This window comes from Hyla sarda, chromosome 1 (assembly GCF_029499605.1).
Source record: "Hyla sarda isolate aHylSar1 chromosome 1, aHylSar1.hap1, whole genome shotgun sequence".
Lineage (NCBI taxonomy): Eukaryota > Metazoa > Chordata > Amphibia > Anura > Hylidae > Hyla > Hyla sarda.
In genome coordinates, this window is record NC_079189.1 from 449,813,493 (window position 1) to 449,831,769 (window position 18,277).

The 18,277-nt window shown below is 39.8% G+C and overlaps 1 protein-coding gene across 3 annotated transcripts in view; it reads left to right on the forward strand.

The window, feature by feature from the left end:
- The window catches only part of STX2 (syntaxin 2), a 73,957-nt gene extending 56,330 nt beyond the window's left edge, over positions 1-17,627 (forward strand). For 2 of the 3 annotated variants that reach the window (XM_056533281.1, XM_056533292.1), the window contains exons 9-10: positions 2,879-2,989; positions 14,759-17,627. In XM_056533281.1, coding sequence (XP_056389256.1) covers positions 2,879-2,989; positions 14,759-14,836 — 189 coding nt within the window. In that variant the 3' untranslated portion in view covers positions 14,837-17,627. Of the gene's footprint in view, positions 1-24; positions 38-2,878; positions 2,990-14,758 lie in introns of those variants that run through there. The other variant, XM_056533303.1, reaches the window with a different exon arrangement.
- Positions 17,628-18,277: the final 650 nt, after the last annotated feature.

Genomic DNA, 18,277 nt, shown 5'->3' on the forward strand with positions numbered 1-18,277 from the left:
TGCTGCTGGTTTTATTCCCTGAAGGACAAAAATCAAGGTAAAAGATTTACATGTTGTCATCTGTCAGCATTTTCATTTCAACACATCCAAGTGACACAAAACATCTTCTTTTTTGGTTGATACAGTCACTGCCATTTGTATGTATTGATCACTTCTATCCAAGCTGCTTACAGACCTGTCATCTATAGCAAGAAGTTCTGGAGTTCAAAGTCGCTGCTCAACTTAGACAGTTGTTTTATGTCAGGAATATATGGTGGTGGTTTTTAATTTTTAAAACTTTGCCACAGTCACAAAAAATAGGAAACGCTCAAGTTGCATGGTATTCTGTCAAAATGCAAATGTATATATATATATATATATATATATATATATATATATATATATATATATATATATACCGTATATATTATTATTCTTATTATTTTAATCAACTAATGCCAGGAAAACAGATTTGTAAATTACTTCTATTTAAAAATCTCAATCCTTCCAGTACTTATCAGCTGGTATATGCACCACATGAAGTTCTTTTCTTTTTGAATTTCCTTTCTGTCTGACCGCAGTGCTCTATGCTGACACCTCTGTCCATTTTAGGAACTGTCTGGAACAGGATAGGTTTGCTATGGGGATTTGCTCCTACTCTGGACAGTTCCTAAAATGGACAGAGGTGTCAGCAGAGAGCACTGTGGTCAGACAGAAAGGAAGCCCAAAAAGTAAAGAATTTCCTCTGGAACATACAGCATCTGATAGGTACTGGAAGGATTAAGATTTTTAAATAGAAGTAATTCACAAATCTGTTTTAACTTTCTGGCACCAGTTGATTAAAAAATATATATATATGTTTTCCAGTAGAGTACCCCTTTTAATCGGTTGTGTATTTGATGCTGCAGATTTAGTCAATATAAATAAAAGACCTTTCTCTATGTCAGTGCCTGATAAAACTGCATGCACTTTTAGGCTAGGTTCATTTATATGGAATTCTGTGTGCAGCAGATTCCCATTGCTGGGATCAAGCTGTCAAGAATGATCCTGCCCTATTTTTTGCCGTAACCTGCTAGTAATGCAGTGCAGTCTATGGACACGGCAATGTCCACGTGGTCCTAGCGCTGGAATTTTTCTGGCCAGAGATTTCTCACTGTAAATCCCACCTTACAATGCATTTATCAGGAGATTTGGGATTTTTAGGAAACTATTGTGCAAGGTAGGCCTGCACAATGTATCCCAATCGAATTGCAATTATTATGAACTGCAATATATTTAGATTTGGACCTTAACAACATCAGGCGCTTACCTGCTTCGAGGCTGCTCAGGCGGCAGGAGCTCCAGCAGCAGCTAAGGCGGATGCTCGGCCTGGCTACCCACGTCGCTGCGGCCCAGTGGGTTGGCACAGGTGCGTGTCAGACTGTTGCTTCCTCCTAGCAGTGCCTCGCGCTGGGAGGAAGTGACTTGATGCCAATTTATGGGGAAGTGAAGCCGCAGGGAAGAGAGTAACAGCTGGAGAATGTGTAAGCCTGGTACATGAAATGGGGAGGAGAAAATAATTTATTGCTCCCTATTTCATATCCAATTAACTGTGACATGGAGAAAAATGGGCTATATGAGGGGAATGACTATATGAATTTCATAAAGCCATTTCCTTAATGTAGCCTATGTTTTCCCTCTCATGTAGCCTACATTTCTTTCTCGTGTAGCTTATAATGTCCCCTCATGTAGCCTATTCCCCCTCATACCATCCTATAGCCGCTCCCCTCCTATAGCCTGTATTTCCCCTCATGTAGCTGTATCCTTCATTTAATATAGCCAATTTGCTTCATAGCCATTTCCCTCATTTCATATTATGAAATAAGAGGAATGACTGTATGAAATGGGGGAATGGACATGAAATGGGGGATTTCACTTTTTTTTTTATATTGCATTGATCTATCGAAATTGCAGTATTTAATCACAACTGCACATTTTTCTCAAATCGTGCGGCCCTAGTGCAAGCCTAAAGTAGCTACATAGATTGATTATTAGTTCTGGAATGCTAAGGGGAGTGAAATGTATGTCATCCTTATACATATACCTGATACCAGCTGAGCATGATAGTTATGGCTTGCAGTTAGTGCAAAAGTAAAAAAGGATATTTCTACATTCTCACCCATGGTATTCCACTTTTGGGATTAAAATGAGGGTCACTGTACTTCTCTGCCTTGTAACACAGTTGTGCGATTCTTGCGTGAATGAATAGAAAGGTAGCTGTGATAGACCTAGCTTTCGTCATACAATTTTATTTGAGCTACAGAATAGCCAACATATAGCTGTGAGATGGAAATACACCTGGAAGTATAGGAATGAACAGAAAATAAGCATGGAAATACTAGATTTGATATAGTCTTTAAATCAGTTTAAGGTTCTTCACTAAATCATCATAAGGACTAGAAATGCCAGATCATTAGCCTGTTTGATGGTTTCCATGATCATTTAAATTAATTTTATTTTGTTGGAAACAAAACATTCTCTTCTTTCAAATATAATTACTTTTCTAATATCATATATTTCGTGGCAATTTAATGGGGTTTTCCAAGGAAGTTTTAAATACACGATCCTTAAGATAGACCGCCAATATCTGAAAAATTGGGTGCCATTCGCTATGAATGTGGCCACTATTCACTATGTATTTGGGCACTATGGTTGTGGCATCTGCAGATCGGCAGGGGTTCTTGGTGTTGGACCCCCAAATATTAGATATTGATCTAGTCTGTGGAAAGATAATCAATGAAAAAGTAATGGAAATCCCTTAAGTCATAAAGGTTTGCAGTTTCCTTAACCATTCATTTATTTATTAATTTTTTTAAACCATTACCATTTTTTACCATTTTAATTTTGACTCTTGTCATAGGGTGAAATGATAAACAATATTGAGAAGAATGTTGAAAATGCTGTTGAATACATTGAACATGCCAAAGAAGAAACAAAGAAGGCTGTAAAATACCAGAGCAAATCACGCAGGGTAAGTTAATAGAACACTTTAGCTTTTTCTACATCCATAGCAACCAGTCACATTCCCACTTACATTCTTTTAAGAAGTGATTTATTTGGTTTGTTTCTTGTGACAAAGGCCTGTTTGTCACCGGGCTGTAAGAATCATTTTATTAATTAACCTTTTTTTTTGTTGCTTTTTTTTGCTTGCAGAAAACATGGATCGTGGCCATTTTAGTGTTGGTGGTAATAGGCATTATTGCCCTTATCATAGGTTTATCAGTTGGCCTTAAATGAACCTTTGGTTGCCCATATATTTTAGCATCTGCCCATGAGGCAGTAAGTAACCCATTTGATTATTTTTTGTGTTCTTTTATTGTACCATCAACTTGGAATTGGAGATGTCAAGTTACAAATACAATACCCGTTGGTTTATTTAGAGAAATGTCCTTTAATTTAAAGTTGTTTTTTTTTTGCCAAACCAAGTGACCAGGTTGATTGTATAAACAGTGAGCACTGCAGGTGTAGAGCACGCTATGTAAATGTCAGCACTGCTTGTACACTGTGGGACATAAGTGCACTTCTTCAGGCTGGAAATGTTACCTCTCCTCCTGTGTTTTGTCTTTTTAAACTTGTCTATGTTACATTCATTTGACCCCTGAAATTCCCACTTTCAGAATCTAACAACGTTTAACTTACCTAAACACCTTAAATAGTTAATGGTTGAACATTCTTTGGTCAACAGCTATTCACCTAATCTCCAAAATACATGCTTGCTCTGCTCAAGTGAATGTGAATATGTCCTCTGATAGTTTCCTATGTTCTATGAGCATGAATGATCAGGCTTGGTAAAATCCAAGTATGCACAATCCTACTTTTCGCCTGTCATCGTGAATGAGTTGGCACACACAGTAGACATGAGAGGGTTGACCAGTTCCACTGAAATAGAGGTTCAGTTAACCCCTCTAAAGAGAATCTGTCAACTGCACTTCATATCCAAACTGCTGACTTTAAGATAGCTGTTAGGACAAGGAGATGAATGATACCTTTCATATATCTGTGTGTGCTTCCATAACCTAGAAAAATGCTTTTATTCTCTGGTGCAAAGTCATATAGGTGTTCACAAGCCACTGAAGTGCTAAGAGCTAGAATGTTTCCTTACTCCCTGCTTAATTTACAGTCAGCTCAGCCTGGTTTCTAAATCTCACACATTTACACAATTTGTATGCAGAGAGCTGGAACAAGACATGAAACAGGGCTCTGCTTCCAGATGACTGTCAAGCATGGATGATGCTGTTATGATAGAATCATCATCCGATAAATGAAACTATATTGGCTTTGCCCAGTCTGACAGCCTTAAAGGGGTACTCCGCCCCTTGACATCTTATCCCCTATCCAAAGGATGTCAGATTGCCGGGTTCCCGCTGCTGCAGTACCCCTCTATCATTACTGCGCAGAGCGAGATCACTCTGCACGTAATGACGGGCAATACAGGAGCCGGAGCATTGTTACCTCACGGCTCCGCCCCTCGTGACGTCACGGCCCGTCCGCCTCAATACAAGTCTATGGGAGGGGGCGTGGCGGTTGTCACGCCCCCTTCCATAGACTTGCATTAAGGGGACGGGACGTGATGTCATGAGGGGCGGAGCCATGACGTCACGCTGCTCCGGCCCCTGTATCGCCCGTCATTACGCACAGAGCGAACTCTCTCTGTGCAGTAATGATGGCGGGGTGCCGCAGCGGCGATCCCCGGGGTCCCCAGCAGCGGGACCGTGGCGATCTAACGTCTTATCCCCTATCCTTTGGATAGGGGATAAGATGCCAGGGGCGGAGTACCCCTTTAAAGGGAAGACCGAATTTTTCAGCATGACAATGCCAGCCATGTGTGCTACTGCAATTTCTCAACTACCCCCTATTGTGGAGCTGTTGCTGGCCCTAATGCTTCTTTGGAGGATCCCGCTGTGGTGAGTCAACCCACTCTAAGGGTTTCCTTATGACACTTCTTCCTGGATGACATTTGGGCTTGATGTTTTTTTTTTGTACCCTGAAGTGCACTTAGAAGCCCCAGCTTCTAAGTGTTAATGAATAGTGACTGGGGTAGTTGGCACCAATGGGGCAAGGCATTCCCCTTGCCCCCTTGGCTGCCACTTGTGGTTCCTGTTGACTCCTATACCCTTACACTGCAGTTTTGTACAATCCTTGTTAGTAATTTTCCTCCACCCAATTTTTTTTCTCCCAATTTTTCACATCTAATGTTAATGTGGTAGCCCGCAATGTTAGAAAACTGGGTAACTCTTCTAAGCAGTTTCACCCAGCCATATTATGCCTCTCTGATACACCTCTAACTGCGAATGTTAAAGGGGTATTTCAGGAATATTTTTAATTCTTCTGTGATTTTCACCCCAATATTTATTTTTAACAGCATGCAAAATTACTGTTGTCTCAGATTTTTCCCAGGTTGCAATGCGGCTGAGACCTGACTCACAAGTCAGCTGATGACAGGGAGCCTTTCTGCTTCAATGGGTGGAGCAATCGATTGGTGGGAGAGAGATCAATCTGCAACTAATGCAACAGCTGTAGGCACCCTGATTAAAACCCACAGGTCTTTTGAATGGATGCAGCTCATTTATGTTTCAATGGGTGGAGTGGCTGATGTGTTGGAGGGAGTAAAATGCAATTGTGAAATACCAGTTCATAAAAAGCTAGCCACAGTGTTATGGTAATCTCATGACATAGCCATTTAGCCCCAGGACAAGCGCAGATCCTTCCTAAGCATGTCCATTACTGCCTGCCAGGTACGTACTAAAATCACCTTATGGCGGATAACCCCTTTAAGGGGAAATGGACAGCCTGTTCACCCGTACTTAACCTAATATAGTGGGTTATATTGCGGGTGAACAGCATTACAAAGAGGGGTTACTTACTTTAATTGGTTCTGTTATTGGCAAAGTCTTGTCTGTTTAATCCCCTATTGCCATACCGCTTCTCTGTGCAATGGAGGCAATAAGCCAGCTCAACGTGCTTCCCTTCCTTCCCAGTATGCATTAATATGCCTGGCCCTGAAATAAATATGCTAATGTCTTCACTCTCAGGTCACTAGCATTGGAGAGCCTGCTGTGTGTACCATGCTTATCATGCTACATTCTTTTCAAATGCTTAAGCATTTTAGTACATAGGAGTATTATAGTCTCTTCAATCCTGAATGTCGTTTTTTTCATTACTCTGATATCTTTAGAAAAAAAGTACATCCTTGTTATTCTGGTTCTCATGACAGAAAAGATCCTGCAGTGGTCAATTATTGTCTGCTTCCTAAAGTGTCTGATGTTGCTCTGGGGGTGTTGGTGTATAGACCTTTGAACAAACTCCACCCATCTTGGTCGCAGGTTATCCACTATAAACCTCCCTACTGAGCTTAAAGTGTTACTGTCATTAAAAACAACGTATGACTTCCGTGCTAAGAAGTCATTTGTTCGAATGACTGTTCAGGGAGCACTGCTTCCATGATGTTGATATGGGATTCTAGCCTTTCGAATGTTTTTTTTATTTGGGATATTTCTACCCAAAAATCTAAGTGCCCTGGAAAGGAGAATGATGGGAACAGAGCTGGAATTTTTTGCTTGCCCTACTAAAGGCACAAAGAAGTGGTGGCTGAAGGCTCAAGTTGTTTATGCCTGAAATGCCTGATCTGCCTATTAGGTGGAGAAGCTGAAGTATACCCTTATTACTGGCTTCCTTGTAAATTCTTCAGATCATATGAGGAGTTCCTGTAGGGCTGAGCGGTATACCGGTTCATACCGAATACCGAAATTTTTGTCCTGCACTATATGAATTTTTCCCAATACCGGTTTGGCACCTCCCCCTCGGGAATGAATGAATTATCAGCCCAGCGCTAATCATATGTGACCCGCGATACAGCGTACAGTACACAGTACCAGTGCAGGCGGCCCACAACAAACAGGAGAACGAGGAGGGCAGCGCTGGCGGGTGACATGTGAGTAGTACCCCGATGGGGACAGCGCAGTGCTGGGTTGATGATTGATTGGGGGGGGGGGGGGAGCAGAACAGTGCTTGCGGGTCACATGATTTAAGAGGGGGGGGGGGAATACCATTATATACCGTGGAACCGCCATAAGTTGCAAAAATACCGTGATGCACATATTTGGTCATACCGCCCAGCCCTAAGTTCCTGTGGCCTCGCTTACTTGTAGTTTGTATGTCCACAAAGGATAAAGAACGGCTGGCTGGCACAATTTCTGAGGACATCATCATTTTACTCCCTAAACCCAGCAAGGATCCACAGCCTGCACACACATTTTTCTGTTATGTGTGAACATTAAACTCTTTGCCAAGGTCCTTGCTAAGATCGGCTTAATGTCAGGAAAGTCCACAGCGGAAAAAATCAGGCTCTCCAACTATAATCTACAGATGACACTAGAGAGGGGACGGGCAAAGACAATTAATGCCCTTGATGCTGTCAAGACATTTGACAGCATAAAGTGCAACTATACCTGCTGTATGATAATGAGAATAGTACTTAGTCACCATGAGATTGGGTATAGTAGCTGTATGCTAGTCCCAAGAAGAATATTCTGGTCAACGGCTTGCTATCTCACCCTTTTTCCTTGGGTCAGGCAATCATCAGGGTTTTCCTCTCACCTTTTCTATTAGCTCTGGCCATCGAGCCTATGGCTTGCATGGTTAGGACTTCCAAAGGGATTAGGGGATTTCTGTATTGTCAAAGTAAGCAGCACATTGGTCTCCTTCCTAAATATATATGCTCCTTTTCTTGGGGTTTTAACAGCTTCACTTCCCTCTCTTATGCAGCTCATAACTGAATTTGGAGGATATTCTGGCCTAACGATCAATTGGGATGACTTTGCTGTGCTCCTTCTGGATGCACTGCCTTCTCTTCCTATGATTGCTAACTCTGGCATCCAAGTTGCCTCTCAGTTCAGTTATGTGGATGTGCAAGTGATCCCATTGTCCCTAGTTGGGGTCTAATTTACTCAAGATGATACTGATGTCTGAATTATTGTGTATCCTGCATAACTCCACAGTATGGATACCTTTAAGGTATTTTCGTATGACATTCGACCTGCCAGACTTCATCTGGAAACTCTTCAGAGAGAAAAGAACTGTAGTACTGTATTGATATTTTTTTGCGCATTTACTAGAGGATGTACAGTTCTGGGAGTGCATAGATTGGAGCATAGATTGGTCTATTTAAAAATTTTCAGGTCAACTTGACATTTCAGTCAATTTTTTATAACCACTTTCAGCTGCACCGCACTGTTAAGGTTGTCTTATTTTACTCCTTTGACTACATTCTTTTCATAGTGCAGACCTTATTCTGGGTATGATGGACACAAAATGTATTCCATCGACCCTACACTATATTGGGATATGTTGATTGAATACTATATATGTTATCCACTAGCCATTTAGAATAAATGGGAAGTGGATGTAGGTCATCTGACAGAGATGCAGTGGTCTGAGGCTTTAGCAAGCAGCCTTAGAAGCATGAAGGTTGCTCCATCTGTTTCTCAATCATGTTTACATGACTCCTTGATTTTGTGCTTCGTTTTGTGCTGAGAACTGTCTAATAATGCCCATAGTTGTAAACTTAATGTGGTATTGTGCAGTTTTGAGACCATTTTGGAGTTATGTTTTTTTTTTTAATTAGATAAGTCTATGTTTTACCTTTTTACAAAAGTTTATCAGATGAAAAAAAAAATTGTGTTAGCAGTTTAATAAAACGTGAATTGCAGCTGACAGATTCTCTTTAATGTCTACATACTTCATGGCTTGAATAAAGAATATTGTACCTGTATGTACATGTGTGGACACTACAGTGGGGATCAAAAGTTTGGGCACCCCAGGTAAAAATTTGTATTAATGTGTATAAAGAAGCCAAGGAAAGATGGAAAAATCTCCAAAAGGCATCACATTACAGATTAGACATTCTTATAATATGTCAACAAAAGTTAGATTTTATTTCCATCATTTACACTTTCAAAATAACAGAAAACCAAAAAATGTCGTCTGCAAAAGTTTGGGCACCCTGCAGAGTTAATATCTTGTACTGCCCCCTTTGGCAAGTATCACAGCTTGTAAACGCTTTTTGTAGCCAGCCAAGAGTCTTTCAATTCTTGTCTGAGGTATATTTGCCCATTCTTCCTTACAAAAGTCTTCCAGTTCTTTGAGATTTCTCGGCTGTCTGTCACGCATTGCTCTTTTAAGGTCTATCCATAGATTTTCAATTGTGTTGAGGTCAGGAGATTGTAAAGGCAATGGCAAAACCTTCAGTTTACACCTCTTGATGTAATCCCCCTGTGGAGTTCTAGGTGTGTTTAGGATCATTATCCATTTGTAGAAGCCATCCTCTCTTTAACTACAGCTTTTTCACAGATGGCATCAAGTTAGCATCCAAAGTTTGCTGAAATGTTATTGAATCAGTTTTTCCTTCTACTCGTGAGATGTTACCTGTGCCACTGGCTGCAGTACAACCCCAAAGCATGATTGATCCACCCCCATGCTTAACATTTGGACAGAGGTTCTTTTCATTAAATTATGTTCCCCTTCTTCTCCAAACTTACCTTTTCTCATTCCGGCCAAAAAGTTAAATTTTAACCTCATCGGTCCACAGAACTTGTTTCCAAAATGCATCAGGCTTGTCTTTATGTTAATTTGCAAAGTTCAAACGCTGATTTTTGTGGTGAGGACGTAGAAGAGGTTTTCTTCTGATGACTCTTCCATGAAGACCATATTTGTACAAGTATCACTTTATAGTGGAATAGTGTACCACAACTCCAGTGTCTGCCAGATCTTTCTGGAGGGATTGTGCAGTCAAATGTGGGTTTTGAATTGTTTTTCTCACAATCCTGGGAGCTGTTCTGTCTGATATTTTTCTTGGTCTTCCAGATCTTGCTTTAACTTCCACTGTTCCTGATCACTGCCATTTTTTATTTACATTCAAAACAGAGGATATTGACATCTGAAAAGGTTTTGCTATCTTCTTATAGCCTTCTCCAGCTTTGTGAGCATCAACTATTTTCAGTTTCAGATTTCTAGACAACTGCTTAGAAGAACCCATGGTGCTGACTGTTGGGGCAAGGTCAGATGAGTCTGGGCATTTAAAACCTTTGAGATTGACATCACCTGGTCTTCCCAGATGATGATAGAGAACATCCATGACACTGGCAGATCTCAGCTTTGCAAAGTGGGCAGTGCATGCTATAAATTCTGCAGGGTGCCCAAACTTTTGCAGACGCCATTTTTGTGTTTTCTGTTATTTTGAAAGTGTAAATGATGGAAATAAAATCTAATTTTTGTTGACATATTATAAAAATGTCTAATCTGTAATTTGATGCCTTTTGGAGATTTTTCCATCTTTCCTTGACTTCTTTATGCACATTAATACAAATTTTTACCTGGGGTGCCCAAACTTTTGATCCCCATTGTAATGGCTTCACGGTTTGGTGTGCCCCCTAGTGTTAATACATTATGGAATACCACTTTTTTTTTTTTTACCTGACTTGCCTGACAATATAACAAAGACATGACTAATAGAAACTGAGTAGATTTATCACTGTGATCAACACTATATAAGTTAAGAGCAGACATACTGCTAGGTATGTTAGATGGTCTCTGCTCCCTTATGCCACCTTGTGGCTGAAAACTTTACACCAATATTTACAGAAAAAAATACATAAAATTTAATAGTCTCATCATAATCCAGCACATTTCACAGCCATCCTTAGTAAAACAGGATAGATTTTCTGTATAGCATATACACCAGTTTTGTGCCACAGTTTGAAAAGCAAAATTCCTCAAATGTCTGCCCTGCCCATGCACCTTTTGTAGACATAGACAACTGGCATATGTGTATAAATGTAATACACATGAAGCTTCTTGCTAATGGTTAGGCTCGCACCACTTTTGTGGTGTCTTTCACAGGTGTCCGTCGGCATCTTGCCAAAAAAAGGTGTGTGTGTGTGTGTGTATATATATATATATATATATATATATATATATATATATATATATATATATTATACACACACACATATATACATATACACATACTGTGGCGCACAGCAACAGGCAGCATTCATTTCATTGGGCTGAATTCTGCTGTTATACGTTCGTTTAACAGGACTAAATTGGGTGGTCTGCTGCACTATTGAGGCCTATTTAATTACCAAGAATTAGTGCTTATTGGCCTGAACAGAGTCACTAGGTGGACCATTGAAATGTCTGATGCCCACTACTGTATGCCATAGTATACATTGGCATTTCATTCTTGGCAAGATGCCAACGGGTAACTGTGATGGACAGCATAAGCGTGGTATGGACCTAGCCATACTGGTGACTTGTTCTTTGGGTGCTTTATGTTACTTCTGGTGAAGGGTTCACATTTGTTTATACACTTGTACTGTAAATGTAAGAATTTTGATTGTTTGACTTTCTGATTTTTTTCATTTGCACATTAAGTCTCTTCCTTATGAGCAGATTTGCTTTTTTGTATCAAGCAAGCTGTGGTAAACTGAACATTGGTGTCATAAAACTACAGTTGAAGTCATAGGTTTCCATACCCTTACTTATGTTTATTGCATCCACAGACATGTAGGAGATCAACTTTGTACATAACACAAACAGGTTGTACACTATATCCACATTCCTGTCAAAAGATGACATACACACCAAAGAAGAAGAAAAAGCAGGTTAATGAAAAATGGCACAGCAATATATATATATATATATATATATATATATATATATATATATATATATATTATTATATGTGTGTGTGTATGTGTATATATATATATATATATATATATATATATATATTACACACACACACAAGATTGGAGTGTGAGACAGCGCCGGGGATTGATATGACTTCTGTGACCCATGTGTATCTAAAACATAATAGAGAATATTATTAAAATGACAAAATTCCAACAAACATGCATTTAAATACTGAACAGGATGAAGATAACAAAAATAGGAAAAAGAAAGAATAAATAAAAAGAAAAAAAAATTGACAAAATAAATAATAAATAAAAAAAATGGGAAAGAAATAAAAATAATAAAAAAACACAAAAAAATGAAACCCCTAAACTTAATACACTGGGTTATAGTGCAGGTGAACAAGAGTAAAATTATGTATTCCTCACGTAAATAGGTTTCTGTGTTTTTAAGATATGGCCACCATTGCTAGAATGCTAATTAGGTTTAGTGCGCAATGCAGGTGGGTGGCGGCTTGCCGAGCTTTCTTGCCTCTGTCCTGTATGCTGCACTATGCATGCCCCTCTAATGCATATTCATTATTTTTCACTTTCACGTCCTAATCAGCCTAATCATTATGACACAGGCCCAGAGTGTCATACTGCTGCTCAGACAATTACTGGCCTAGAAGGGACATTGCTTTGAAAAATGATTGGCTGATCAGAAGTATGACTGCCAAGTATGAATTGCTCTGGACTAATGAATGAAAATGTGAAATAATTAGTTATAACAGATAGGGATGTCCCGATACTAGTATCGGTATCTGGGCCAATACTAGCCATTTCCATGGTATCGGGGACTCGTTCAATGTCCCAGATACCAAATCCGATACCTGCTGCCGCTCCGCTGCCCCGTTTTTCCGTACTTCCGTCTGCATCATGGTGTTCCATGGAGGAGCATGTGACACACATGTCACTCCACCTCCTCTACTGCGCCCAGCGTAACGCTATGGAGGAAGCAGAGTGACGTGTATGTCACATGCTCCTCCATAGAATGCCATGATGCGGACGGGAGAACGGGGCAGCGGAGCAGCAGTACCCGTCAGAGGACTGCCGCAGGTGAGCTGTCTACAAGGGTGGGGACTGCTACTAATGTCTAAAGGGGGGAGGGGGCTGCGGTCTACAGGAGGACTGCTACTAACGTCTGCAGGGGGCTGCAGTCTACAGGGGGGCCTACTACTAATGTCTAAAGGGGGGGGCCATGCTGTCTACAAGGGGGGGGGGGGCGCTGCTATTTACAAGGGGGGGGGCTGCGGTCTACAGGGGTCTGCTATTAATGTCTACAAGGGGGGGCCTGCTGTCTACAAGGGGGGGGGCTGCTGTCTACAAGGGGGGCTGCGGTCTACAGGCGTCTGCTACTAATGTCTACAAGGGGGGGCCTTCTGTTATCAGCAGCCAGGGACCTGCCGGTAATGGCGGACATCGCGCGGATGTACGCCATTAACCCCTAAGATGCCGTGATCAATACAGATCACAGCATCTGCGGCTGTGCCGTACTTTAAATGAATGATCGAATCGCCCATAGTTCTGCCGCGGGGATCCGATCATCCAGCATGGTGGCCGGAGGTCCCCTTACCTGCCTCCGGCTGTCTCCTGGGGTCTTCTGTTCTGGTCTGAGATCGAGCAGACCAGAGCAGAAGATAGCTGATAACACTGATCAGTGCTATCAGTGCATAGCATAGCATTGAACATTGCACTGAACAGTATTGGCAATCAAATGATTGCTATAAATAGTCCTCTATTGGGACTATTAAAGTGTTAAAAAAAAAATGTATTTAAATAAAAAAGTAAAAAAATTTGAAAAATCCCTTCCCCCCCCCCCCAATAAAAAGGTAAAACGTTAGTTTTTTCCATTTTACCCCCAAAAAAGCATAAAAATAATAATTAATACACATATTTGGTATCGCTGCGTGCGTAAAAGTCTGAACTATTAAAATGTATTGTTAATTATCCCGTATGGTGAACGGTGTAAATGTAAAAAAAAAAAAATTTTTAAAGAAGTAAAACCAAGGCAAAAGTGGTACTGATTAAAAAGAAAAAAAAACTACAGATCATGGCACAAAAAATTAGCCCTCATACTGCCCCATATACGGAAAAATTAGAAAGTTATAGGTGGTCGAAATAGGGCAATTTCAAACATACTAATATTCTTTTTTTTTAAGCAGTACAATTATAGAAAAGCATATAACATGGGTGTCATTTTAATCATATTGACCCACAGAATAAAGAAAACATGTAATTTTTACCGGAAAGTGTACAGCGTGAAAACAAAACCTTCCAAAATGTGCTAAATTGCTGTTTTCTTTTCAATTTTCCCACGTAAATAATGTTTGGTACATTTTATGGTAAAATAAGTTATGAAATTACAAAGTACAATTGGTGACGCAAAAAACAAGCCTTCATATGGGTCTGTGGATGGAAATATAAGAGAGTTAGGATTTTTTAAAGGCGAGGAAGAAAAAACAAAAATGCAAAAATAAAATGGGCCTGGTCCTTAAGGTTAAGACTCATTAGGCATCCAGGAGAAAGGGGTTAATGACTGTTGTTATGGTGTATGTGAAACTTATGACTTCATCTGTATATCTACATATATGACTGAAAGCAGCAAAATGAAAAGGTAAACGTTACTTCCTACTTTCCAGTAAAAAAAACGAAGGTTATGGATTTACTGCCCGGCTTTTAGGCCACACACAGCAGATTCCACTGTTAGATGCACAGTAGTGCAATGCAGAAAATATCCATACAGATGTGGATATCCATTGTATTATCCATACAAATATTTAGCAGATTTAACTCCTTCTTTGAAAAGGTGGGGAAAAGTTACACTGGACAGGTTTGCTCTTATTTTCTTCTTATTTTCTATCTCTAGACTAAATAATGACAATATTATGTAGGTCCAGTGTTTTTCAACTGAATCTTGTAGGAAGTTTAATCAACATGTATGTCCAGTTCTATTTGTGAGCTAAAATGTGTATATATTAATTCACTTCCGTTTTTTTTCTTTCCAGAAAATGATCTTCATTATCATCTGTGTAGGCATCTTGCTGCTAATTCTTGCAATCATCCTGGCAACAACATTAACATAAGATTCTGCCAAGAAGAGCATCTTCCATGCCACCCTATCGCTTTAGCTTTGCACCAGATGCACTTATTTAGGTACTTTAAAGTAGCTGCATTAGTGACAAAACAACCAGTAAATTTCCTTGGATTTTCTATACCATATATAGGCCCTTCTCCACAAATTAGGAGTGGAGTATATGGATAGAGACTGAAACACGTGTTGGCCTTTTATTATTAGGGAAATTAGAAGTAAACTCTGTCAGCAGTTTTGACCCCCTCAAACTGTCAACTTTGTCATATAGGCGACTGGGAAGGAAGTTTAAAAATACCCATGTTGCTGTTTCTACTCCCATCGTCTGTTATGAGCAGTCAAGTGTCTGCTGGATGTTAATCAACCAGGGATGTGTCCTGGGCACTCAATTATCTATCAGTCAAAAGCAGGATTTACAGCCAAGTCCCGTCCCTGATTGATAAACACATTGGCCACTCAACTCCTCATAGTTTTATTTCAGGCTTTTTTTTTTGTTTTGTCTTGTTTTTTATTGTTATACCGCAAAATGGGGTGGTGTGGCATGTGAAAACTGCTGACTGATTCATTTTAAGTACAGGATAAAAAGAGAATCAGGAGCATCATCTGTATGAAAGCAGATCACAAATTCTCCCCTATGAAAGTTTAGTTTTAGGTTAATCCATTTTTATCATTATAAAAAGTAGTATCATTCTTTTTTGAGCCATGGCACTTCACTTGCTGCTACAGTAGATCTAACAATGTTCTTGTAATATTATGTTTTGTTCTTAGGGCCCGTTCACACTTAGGAGATTCCGCGTTGTATGCCCTCTGTGTGAACGGATCCGATCTGTCCATTGCAACTGCAAACCTCATATGCTGCTGCATCCAGTATTAACTTTGTATATCTCACAGTACTGTATAAAGGAATAATTGAGGTAATATGCCCTCCTGACCTGATTTAATGTAGCTTATTACAAAAACGACAATCTCTTGAATTAATATATTACTATGAAATGTATTGTTTACAAGTATGAAAAGTCAGGCTATGTGCACACACGGTAGTGGCGCTCCTTTTGGTCAGCAATTTTTAAAAGCCAGGAGTGAAACCAACACAGAGAAAACCTACTATGAAAAGATTTGCAACTTTTTCCTGTGTTTTGGACTTTTGGTAAAAATATTGCCCAAAATATGGCTCAAAATATTTTTTTGTTTTTTTCCCCCATGAGGTTTGCAAGGTCTCAAGTGATTACTTTAATACCCCATCGTTACTTCACTGATCATTGCTCTCTAAATTATTGTTTGCCATGTTAAAGTATCCCTCCAGGGTTCCTCTTCCGCCCCTTCTACAAGATTCTGTATCTACTGTCAGGCAACCATATGATGCCGTATAAGTTCTGTGCATGAGTCCTATTAATTACGATAGGTCTTGTGAACGGAACACGCTGAGCACTGTACGACTGCCCAACATGGGATTTTTCTCTCTTCACCGAACTTTGCAGAACAGGTGGGAGCAACTATGGAGGTAAATTGTCAACACTGTTATGACTACATTCTGGCAATACACATTAGATAAATGTCTGCCAAACCAGTCACTACTGGCCGCCAAGTAATGTTTTTGGGGTCTATCAATTTTCTTCTCTTTCCATTGTCCCTTGCTCATGTGGTAGATAATCTACTGTTGGAGTGGCCTCACATCTGTTCTTTCCCAATAACCGACAGCTATTGTAAAGGCAACCTGTCAGGTCCGCAGGACCTCATTCTCTGGCTTAGGACCAGACAGGTCAGAAGAACAACATTCTAACTTTATTTGAGCTAGCCATGTCTCGTATTCCAGTCTTGATCACCACATACCTTTCCAGAGAAGCCCTGCTCTAAAGCCATGAACAACACCTAACTGGTGGTGGGGGCTGCGGTTAGTGTGACAAAAACAGTGACAGCCACTCCAAGAAAGGTTAAAATGGTTAGTTAAAATGTACAGATGGTAGCTTAATGCTTCTGGAAAAAAAAAAAAAAATCAGCTCACCGCCATATGTAGATGTTCCACGGGTAACACCAGCAAGATCAGGAGTGCAGGAGGAACTAAGCTGGGCCATTTTCCTAGGTACAATGCAGGGACAAGCACGATGGTACAATAGTCCAGATCCTGTCTGGAAACTCTTATATACCTTACCTCATAAGTCAATATGTAGGACCAGCTTCCTTGGACCGACTCACGCATGTAGTTAAACACATCAAAAACACAAAAATGGACCTATGTACTGGTCATATACCGTGGCATGAAAATATATTTGTATCTATATATGTGTGTGTATGTATGTGTGTGTATGTATGTGTGTATATATATATATATCGGTATATTCCCACAAATTGACCATAACGATCTCAACTTACAATCACATATGATGTATTAGTAAATATATGTCACTACGAAAGTTTAAACCTGATGGAAAGCGTGATCCAGATGGAGGATCCAGAACGCCTACTGCATTAACAGTGCTCTAGACCAATCACCACTTCTCTGTGGTGGAGGTACCCGTTCAATGTTCTTAACTTTTAAATAGGATGTATGGGAGATACTTCCATTATATGCCGTACAAGACCCGACATGAAGCACGATGAGACAGATGCATCACAGAAAAGTGCTCATAAATACGTATTTTTTGTCTCCTAGTGGTGCACCCGATGTAACTAGGTAACAATCCCCACAAACCACACCAATTGTGTCGTGTCACAGTTAATCAACAATTTGTATACCTTACTTGCATAGACAGATGTAAATGTGAGAATTAAATAGGTACTCCACTGGGGGGGGGGGGGGGGATATAGATATAGATATAGATATAGATATAGATATATATATATATATATATATATATATATATATATATATATATCAACTGGTACCAGAAAGTTAAACAGATTTGTAAATTACTTCTATTAAAAAAATGTTAATCCTTCCAGTATTTATCAGCTGCTGTATGATTCACAGGTAGTTCTTTTCTTTTTTAATTTCCTTTCGGTCTGACCACAGTGCTCTCTGCTGACACCTCTGTGCATGTCAGGAACTGTCCAGAGCAGGATATATTTGCTATGGGAATTTGTTCCTAATCTGGACAGTTCCTAAAATGGACAGAGGTGTCATCAGAGAGCACTGTGGTCAGGCAGAAAGGAAATTCAAAAAGAAAATAACTTCCTGTGTATCATACAGCAGCTGATAAGTAGTGGAAGGATTAAGATTTTTTTAATAGAAGTAATTTACAAATCTATTTAACTTTCTGGCACCAGTTCATCTAAAAAAAAGTTTTCCAGTGGAGTACCCCTTTAACCATATATTTGCATAAATTGCATCTTACTTGGGAGCATTTGTAATTGCCGCAAGTTTGTAACCAATTGCCGTAATCAGATCTATTAAGAATATAACTTTCATAAAAAACTCGAATACACTATCAAATTGTTG